Genomic DNA, 10,304 nt, shown 5'->3' on the forward strand with positions numbered 1-10,304 from the left:
AAAATCAAAGAAAATGTAATAAACAGAAAATTTAATGTTTTGTAGTTGAATATGGAATTTATTTCACCCGGGAGACAGGATTTTTTTTTTATTTTCACTCGTGCTTCACACTCGTGAAAATATATTTTTAAAAAAACCTGTCCCACTCGTGAAATAAATTATTTAACAACAAAACATTGAATATCCTCTATTTCTTTATAGTCTCTAAATTGAAAAATTAAAATTTGAAGAAAGTTGAACGGTTGGTGTCAACTTCACAATTTGAAATCTTTTCAATCCTGTAGATATCTTAAATTTTCTATATGAATATCTGTTCCTATGGTGGTCTGATTTTAGTTTTTACAAACCTTTTCTTACCTTCATGGAAATGTTTTTGCATTAATATATTAGCAAACAAGAATACAAACAGTCTTATTTAAAGTCATGATTTTGAAAGTTTTATGGTCGAAACAATGACCTGGTCAGCAAGTAATTCTATCATGGAGTCGAATGCTGACAGAAGTTTTTTCATATATACTTATTTTAGACCATTATTTACACACCGAAAGTTTTACTTCTTACGATAACATTCGAGAAAGTTTTGTTCTGACTTAATCTTTTTCGGTTGTTATCATTATGATTTATACATATATAAATAAATACATGTTTTAAGCTCAGAAAGACCAGTGGGGGTACAACGTAAACAAACTGGAGTGGCATACCTTTGTCTAATATATAGTGGGGTATTTTTTTTCGTGGAGCAATTATTTTGGGGTTTGACGATTTTTTTTATAGTATACACATGATAATTTGTGAAACAAATGTCCAACAAGCCCTGTGGGTGAATATCGCGAGGGGGGCTGTCCACAATCACCTGTGGTTGATAGATCTACAGATTACAGAGAGACAAACGCTGGACAACCTTCAGTCAGAAAAACTCATCTATAATCTATAAACCTTAGTCAGCTAAAAGTAAAAATAAATATAATATTAGGATTACTCAGTATCATACATATAGTATTTACAAAAATCATACATGTTATTCATGTATAATTATAAATGGAAATATTGAAGATTTTGGATGAAAATTAATTCAAATACATTACAGCTAGAACAAATACAAGTAACACACAAATAACAAATAGTAGACGTATTGGAATTCTTCAAGTTGAGATCATGGATTGCAGTCAAATACTTGAACCTATAAGAAAATAAATAAATAGAAGTATGCACTTTAATAGTTTGTTTTGTTTGTGTACAAAATCGTTTAAATACTTATAGAATATATTTGTCATGAAAAAAGAATAAAATATCAAATATATTTGTGTCTGTTGTCTAGACAACATTTATTAATAACAAGCTACATTTCGAGCATATATGTCACTTTCAACTGTCTGCTAAATGGAGAAATATTATTGGAACCTACCATGTCCATGTAACCATAAAAAGCATCTTGGTTTTCTTTGCACATGCCTATACTTAGTGGACCGTCTGGGGCTACTAGGTTTCCTGTTTTGAAACACAACAAAAATTAATGAATAATTTAAAAGACCTTAATAGCTTTCTTTCATTTCAGCACTTAGTATTAGGTTTTTTAACAATAATTATTTACTTCTTTCCAAATCAACTAAGAGCAAGATATATGTCTTTGTTTAAAAATTAGTTAGGAAATAAATCCTTCCGATATTGTTTCATTTACAAATGAAACCAAAGATAGCAAATTTTTAATTATTTTCCTGATATTATTCCAAATTCAAGGATATTAAATTCAGTAACCTGATAAAACTGTTTCATCTTTACTTTCAAATGAAATTGAGCCATTTGAACTAAATGACGTCACTCTTCCTGCAATGCTTCTACCATCATATAATAACTCCACATTCATCCAAGCTTTGACCTGACAAATAGGCAAAATTAAAACCTCTTAAGATGTTAAAACTTCAGTATCAGGCATGCATGAAAAGCTCTAAAAATTTATAAAATATTTAATGAGAATGAACTTTATGAAGAACAACTCTAAGAATATAAAAGAACTTACTTTTTTAGTTCTCATTGAATTTTGTATATATTATACATACATATACATACTTATATTTTACTAACTTAATAAATTAATAGATATATGAATTTTGACTTGGGTTATTTTTTCATACCACGAAGGAAGTCACATACTGTTTTACTGTTGGCTTAAGAAAACAAAACAATAGTAGAAAATAGAAACTCGGGTACCTAATAGGAGAAATGTATGATTTAATTTAGCTGTTTTGCACTTTCAAAATTTACATGTCATAGGGGAATTGAAATCTTTAATTTGGTCTCTTCACACCACGAAAAAATACCCACTCTCTCAAACAATGATTTCAAAGAATATTAAATTGACTAATTTAAAGCGGGTTATCTATACTTTCATATAAGATATCGTTATTATGGCAGGCCTCTCCCTATATAAATATTAGTATGATTTCAAAGAATATAAAGTTGACTAAAGCGGGTTTTCCGTACCTTATAAGATAGCATTAGCTTAACAAGCTTGACTTTCCAATCCTCGCTTTCGCCCAGTAATGTAAAGCGATATATGGGATTTCCATACCTTATAAGATAGTGTTAGTATAGCAGGCCTGACTCTCCAATCCTCGCTGTACCCCAACAGGGTGAGGTGTTCATCCTTTGTGTCAGCCACAATAGCTACGGAAGGAGTCTGATTCTGTAGCTCTATAATTCCTGTAGGTTTTGCTGAAGACCGGCAATTAGATATCAATACCTGATATCTTGGTCCAAATGGAAGGGCAAAAAATCTTATTTGTATTGTTAGAAGACGTAGTGCGACTGCACTGAAGCGAGGAATACGTATGCTTGAGGATCTTCCGTTGAAAAAAGCATACGTATCATCTGGTTCACTAGTATTAATGCGCATAACATTCTTTACTTCGACGTAGCTTTGGTGATAAACGTCCTTGATTCTATCCCCTCGAAAATCCAAATAAACTAACGATGAACACCCTGAAAAAAATAGTTCAAGTTTACTCACAATATTGTAACAACATACAGCTCAACAAACTTTCTAAGCTCACATGGTTTTTCGCACAAATTAAGGTCACATTTTTGTAATAGAAATTTCTATTTTCGAACCTCAGAACGATGACATAGCCCTACGTTATATTACATATATAATGTCAAGTATAAATGTCCTTTAAAAGTATTATCTTAAGTTTCCAAAGTGGATGTTTTAGAGTGGAATTTATCAATAAATGGTACGATGTTTCTACTATAGGCCTCTACCATAGGTTTTTTTTTTACAAATAATATAAAACGTGCTTTCTTTGACACAATGTAGTTGAAAATTTTAAATTTTCTTCTTAAAGGTGAAAATTTTTTAAAATTCTTTGCTCATTTACCATACTCATCTGGGTTTTGTCGAAATGTAGTACCGAAAAGGAATAACATTACAGAGAGAAACCCATACTACAGGGTAGGATAATGAAGTATTGTTTATTTTTTTGAATAGTAAATTTTTTCTATGAAAAGGAAAATTCTTCTGCATTTACGGTTTTAAATGTCAAAAATTTGCTATGGGGTGAATCTTTCATGATTCTAGATTTTTAGAAGGTGACTCTGAAAAATGCCACCTTATTAACATACAAAGCAGTCAATCAGATGAAAAACACTATTATCACCCTGTGTTAAAGAGTCAGAATGTACAGAAAATGCAAGTTACAGTAGCTGTATTGTGCCCGTGTCTATGTTTCTGCAAAGAGCTACTGCTTTCAAAAGAACGGATAGAATGACAGCTGCAATTGGCAAGACACTACAAACAATCACATGGAAATAATTGTTATTTATCAGCCAAGAATATATTAAAGTTCTAGTAATTGATTTGTATGAATTAAGTTTTAGTAAATGAAATTAAACTCAAATAATGTAAACAAATACTCTTAAAATGTATTTTGATGTCTCAACACACAATATTACATTATAATAACGTGACCTTAATTTGTGCGAAAAACCATGTGAGCTTAAAAAGTTTGTTGAGCTGTATATTACAAAATTATAAAATGCCATGCAATTTATTATTAAGTGTGCGTTCAGTTGATCAATAGTTTTTGTCTTTTATATATCGTACACATACATTTTGATACAAAAATATTAACATATGACATAATATTGATCTCTTACAAGCAACTTTCACTTATTTTTATCCCATGAACATTTTATGAAGATGTTAACCATGCATTAAGAATCAGAAAAAAATATAATTTTCTAGAATTTATGATAAAAAAAACCTACGTGATAGAATATAATCCTTGTCACTTCCACAACCGCAGATTGAGGGCTGGAAAATCGTCCCCTTTGCACAACTTTGTATTAAACCACTTTGGATAAATTTAGTGGGATCTCCATTAAGAGGGTAAAGTTTACAAACTGGAAAGTAAATGACGCGACATATACTCGTATAAATTCAAATGTTATATTCATAAAAATGAAGATCACAAAATATAAATTATCAAACGATGTAGAACATAGTAGTGCTATGATTATACCTGAACCTTCTGATGTAACCCATGGGGGACTTGTTTCTACTACTGTTGGCGATGTTGTTGTCGGAATATTCTGGGTAGAACATTCTAAGCTGCAGTATCTGCTTCTCGTACAGTTCTTAACTTCTGGGTCATAAGCATACCCCAGATCACAACACATTGCTATCGACTGCATGTTTCTGTTACACATGTAGAAGGTACGGCAGTTAAACTCACTAGGATAAGTAGAATCAGCAGGAAGGTTAAGGCATGGATCTACAAAACAGCATAAGTTTAACTTTAGTAGGGAAAATATTTGTCATTTGTGGCAAAATAACGAACAGTATTCGAGCTAAAAAGTCCATTAAACACTACAAAATAGGAGAGGAGCAAACGTGGACCCTCAAAACACATTAGAGGTGGTAACAGGTGCCATGGAGGAGTGAGCATCCCCTGCCCATCGATAACCATTCAAGATAAAACTGAAATGCATGGAAATAAAACCATGATGATATCTCTTGTATTCAAAAAGGTTTCCCTACTCAGACCAAAAGTAACATACCAGATTTACAAAGTACGTTGGACACTTTGTCGCAGGTGTTGAGGGAAGAACTCCAAAACGTTCCAAATGCACACTTCATCAATGTACAATGACAGGCGAAATTCCTGGCGTGGCAGTGTTTGTAGTGGGTACAGTCGTGTTCTAAATAGCAGGACTCCTCTCCTTTGCACATGTTTGCGCATGGTCCTTCAAATAAAGAGATGTAAAACTTCATTTCTATTATAATTTTACATTTCATGATTCATAAAGAGAAATGTTTCTATAATAATATCGTTTACTTGAAAATTATTTTGTCCGTATGAAATTGGAAACAATGCAATAATATACTACCTGTTGCTCTCTTCACCTCTAAAAAATAATGATTTCACATCAAATGAAGGTTTTTTTTACTTTAATGAAAAGCTCAAATATAAATAAGTATGAATAATTGATGAATTTCAAAATAACCTTGATCGCATTTGGGTCCCTCCCATCCTATATTGCACGTGCATTGATATGAACTGCCTTTTGTTTCACATACTGAATTCTTTGGGCAGGGATTGGAAAGACAAGGATCAATTCCTAGAAAAATGAAAGAATATATTCATTAAGAGTGTCAATGTAAGCTTAAAAAGAAAATAACATAATTATGCTTATTTAGAAAGGTATTCACTTATGAGATTGGATTTCTTATCTGAAGATATAGTCTGCAAAGGTTTGATTTTAGAAAATATCCTATAAATATTCTATTAGGTTTCTGAACTTCTTGTCTATCTGTCCATCCGTTGCTTTACTCTGTTGTGATCTGTTTGAATTTTGATGATCATTTCTTTTAAATTGAAATTGTTTTAAAAATGTTGTATGTTGGCTTTAAAGTCCCTTTAAAAATACACTGTAGTTCACTCATGTCTGGACACAATTAATTGTCGGAAGATTGTTAACCAGTAATTCAATGGTCATTTCGAAGCGAGGGAAATTAGTAGTTACGGGAAATTAGTAGTCACTATGACACGATGCCTAGGTTTTAACGATGGCATTTATTGATTGATTAATTGGTTGATTAATTGGTTGATTGTATGTTTGTTTTACGTCTCATTGAAAAAATTTTTCAATAATATAGAGGCGTCACCATTTACTGGTGAAGGGCTTCAAATTTTGGCCTTGACTCGGCACTCAGGGCCATTGAGTAGTGAGGGATCTTTATCGTGCCAACGCTTGCAGTGATAGGGGACCTCTGATTTTAAGGTCTCATCAGAGGGACCCGCAACTTGCACTTCAAGAGCCGAGCGCATGGTGAAGGAACAGTTGATACCCATTTTTATCGACTTAGGTCAGTCGAGGCCGAGATTCTAGCTCAAGATGTCCCGATTACGGATCGAGCTCTTAATCGACTGAGCTACCGTGAACGTAGCTGCAGATCTGTAGCGTTATGGTTTTATATATTTGTCTTTGACCATAACGCTACAGATCTCGTAGTGCAAAAAAGGCGCAATATTTTTTGCGCTCTTTTGGGGAGAATTTCTCAACTTCCTAGCATTGGTCAATCAACTACCTTTCACTCCCTAATTCTAGACACATTCTGTAGCCAATATGTATAGTTTATCCACCTTCCAACCATTTATAGTTGTCTCTACAGGCAATAAACTCGCTGGAAATGAATTTTCAGTAATCTAACAAATAATTTTAATCAAGCGAGTTTATCACTTGTACAGACGATTATAAATGGTTGGGAGGTAGATAAACTATACATATTGGCTACAGAATGTGTCTAGAATTAGGGAGTGAAAGGTAGTTGATTAACCAATGCTAGGAAGTGGAGAAATTCTCTCCAAAAGAGCGCAAAAAATATTGCGCCGTAAATTGCACCTTTTTTGCACTACGGGATCTGTAGCGTTATGGTCAAAGACAAATATATAAAACCATAACGCTACAGATCTGCAGCTACCGTGAACTGTATGCGATCTCATTTAACGACGTTGGATCCTGATATTTAAAGTCTTAAACTTTTTTGTTAAGTATATTTTTAGTTTCTACATACATAGCTTAATTAAAATTCAAATCAAAAAATGGGGGTCAATATGCTTCTTTTGGGCTACAGTACATTTAATATGACCTTTTTGCACTGAAATTCATGTCTTAATTAGAAATTACATCTTCGACGTTTTCCCTCGAATATTTCTATCCAATTAAAGCACGAAACAAAATGAACTCTAAGTCTATTTTAAAAAAAACACTTTAAAATTGTGACTAAGAAACAGTTTCAAATTGCTTCGCATTATCAATTATTTGACCTTTCTGCACTAATAAAATTTGATTTTTCTGGCATTGAAAATTAGATAAGCAAGAAAATTATTTTAAAGTCTTAAACTTTTTCTGAATTAAAGCAAATAGGTCAAAGTCATCTTAAATATTTAGAAAATAACATCAAAGGTGGGGGTATATGATGTAAATTTTCAGATATTACTAAAAGAGTGTCAGTTTCACGTTAAAATTGGCTCAATTTTTCCCCAGATTTTCAGAATATATTGACTATATTTATCACACTTCGTTGAAAGAATTCATAAGAAATAATTTAATAGATATTTCAGAACCAACATAACATATTTCACTGCAAAAAACAGCTTTGTGTGCAACCAGCATGGAAAAATAGGAATCTAAAATTAACAGTACTGTTATAGTTCAAAAGGGAAAAAACTGATCATTTTCTTCTAAAAAAACCTTCCGCCACAAAATATAGTCCCTAGCTTAATTCTACTTGAATGGAATTTAATCGCGGTTTTTTCATTGAATACAGTTCAGTTTGCATTGTAGAATTCTGATATAATCTTAGAACTTACAAATAATACAGAATTTTATAAATAAAGGACAGAACTAAAATCCACTCAAAAGCTCAGGATCGAACGTCCTTAAAGACTTTATTGTCCTGTAGGCCTAAAGGAATCTGTGATTTTAATTACAAATTTCAGTGAAAAAAGGCAGTAAATTTGGCTGTATACAAACTATTGAAAATTTGTTATTAACTCTACCTTAGACAAACAGACTACTATGTTGATAATTTCTCCTGATTAGAATAAAAATTAAATTCTCCTGAGTAGGATTAAAAATAATATTTCCTGTCTATTAGTAGAATTTAAAATAATTTCTCCTAACTAGAACTAAAAATAATTTGTTTACTTTTCTCGCATCTGAGCCCTTCCCAATCTCCATAGCAGTCACAAAAGTATGACCCAAAGGAATTGACGCATGATCCTCTGCCAGAACAGGGTCTGAATGACGTCACACACTCGTTGATATCTGAAAAATGATTAAATATTACCTAAATCTCAGATGCAGAAATTATGAATCGTAACAAATACATGTAGCTAGACTTATAAAACCTACCGCTTTAAGAAAATTAAGTGAAAACTTGACATTTAATCTTACATTTATTTTATTTTTGACAGTGAAGAAGAGTAATTTATTCGTTGAAAAAAGTATTAATTTTTGTCATATTTGGTGAAAGTTTTTGGAAAAAATAAACCAAAACACACCTATATCGCAGAAGTCACCCTCGAATCCTTTGGAACAAATGCATTGGTAATTCTGAGTTGTCAAGTTTAGAATACATGTTCCATTATTTTTACAAGGTATTTGATTGCAGAAGAGTTTCACTGAAAGAATATAACCCAAAGATATATCATTTAGACCAATTTCTGTATAGAACAAAACTTAATTAAGTGCAATCATTAATAATGTAGACAAGACTTCCTGACTCACGTCATTTGCTCATGATAGTTACATCATATGATATTTATTTTTACCGATAGTTTTACTATTTACTATACATTATGTATTGTAATTTTAATTAAATATAATTGTTTTCGGTAGTAATTTACCATTCACAGAGCACCTATATTCAAAGAGCACCTGCAGAAATTTACCTTTCATAGAACATAAGAATTTACCTTTCACAGAGCACCGGGGCCCTTCCCATCCAGAATCACATGTACATTTAAAACTCCCTTGAGTGTTAAGACAGCGACCGTTCCCCAAACATGGTGATGTGATGTTCATACACTCATTAATATCTAAAAAAAAAAAAAAAAAAAAAAAAAAAGTAAAAGAGTAGTCCCTTTAAGTAAAAAAAATCACTCATATTTCCTGAAGTATATAAAATGTAATACATATTTTATATCTATGGATTTTTCAGTTTTCCTGATCATGATTATCACACTGCGGGTGTGACTGAATGACAGGAGATGCTGACTTTTCTATCGCCTCTGATGTTTTGGAGGTCTGTGTTTAATACTCTGCTGCTGATTTGTATTGTTTGAATATGAGACTTTACAGGTTGAATACTGTTTGTTATCCCCATATTATATTCATTTTTATCTTTGTGATTTAAACGTAAATTCTTGATTCAAAAATTATTAAGTTAAGATACTGTATACAGGTCTATTTTCGCCCCGTGTTATTTTGCCCTTTGAACTAGTGAACAATTTTGCCCCGTTTTAAATTCGCCCAGCCAAAGCTCTGTATAAGAAATTATGAGGTGCAATTTGAATTCGCCCCGTTTTAAATTCGCCCAATCAAGGAGAGGGCAAAAGGGTCGAAAATAAAACGGGGGCAAAAATTCCCCTGTATACAGTACTGATTTTTACCAAGGTATTATTTTCAGAGTGATTCTTTATGATCATGTGTAAGCGAAGATGAAATGCAAATATGATACAATTATTTAGGCAATTTAACAACATTTCTGTTTTCTTTGAATGAAAAAATATTACTGTAAACCAACTTTAATTCGCGTGCGAGAAATTTTCGAGAGAATCTAGTCACTGCGAATGTTTCTCGCCGCGAACCGATCGATCCTTAAGGCCCCTGTGTCTATAACCAAGAATTCAACAACGAAAAAATACGTGACCACAAAAATTTATCATCACGAACTAGTTTACCGGCGGTAAATCGGGAAAAAGTTGTCGCAAATAAAATTGGTTACAGTATTTAAGGTCTTCCGTTTCCAACGGAAGACCTTCTACTGATTCTGATGATTAAGATTATTCTTATTATTCTTTTTTTTTTTCTTCCTAGACGCGAACTTTGACGCTTCATATCTTGCTCATTCCTGAACGGATTTTGTTCAAATTTTCAGAGGTTTTAGACTTTTTAAAACCCTTTTAGAATATTGTTTCACAATTCAAAAATTACCTTCTATTAACGAGTTATTGCCCTTTGATTGAATTTTTCTTACCTCCGATTTCCAGACAAAGGCTCAGAAAAGATAATAATTGGAG

The 10,304-nt window shown here is 32.2% G+C and overlaps 1 protein-coding gene across 1 annotated transcript; it reads right to left on the minus strand.

Annotated features, from left to right (window-relative positions):
• Positions 1 to 952: 952 nt before the first annotated feature.
• On the minus strand, positions 953 to 9,097 carry LOC134236284 (fibropellin-1-like). Its single transcript, XM_062718463.1, has 12 exons — positions 8,979 to 9,097; positions 8,565 to 8,684; positions 8,209 to 8,328; positions 5,503 to 5,616; positions 5,386 to 5,403; positions 5,056 to 5,241; positions 4,518 to 4,769; positions 4,264 to 4,398; positions 2,570 to 2,979; positions 1,756 to 1,876; positions 1,406 to 1,488; positions 953 to 1,180 (listed from the first exon to the last, which is right to left on the minus strand). The coding sequence occupies exons 1-12, from the start codon at positions 9,085 to 9,087 to the stop codon at positions 1,154 to 1,156; spliced, it is 1,695 nt and encodes a 564-aa protein (XP_062574447.1). The 5' UTR covers positions 9,088 to 9,097; the 3' UTR covers positions 953 to 1,153.
• Positions 9,098 to 10,304: the final 1,207 nt, after the last annotated feature.

This window comes from Saccostrea cucullata, unplaced genomic scaffold (genome assembly GCF_032062105.1).
Source record: "Saccostrea cucullata isolate Sc308-1 unplaced genomic scaffold, CSIRO_AGI_Scuc_v1 ctg87, whole genome shotgun sequence".
NCBI lineage: Eukaryota > Metazoa > Mollusca > Bivalvia > Ostreida > Ostreidae > Saccostrea > Saccostrea cuccullata.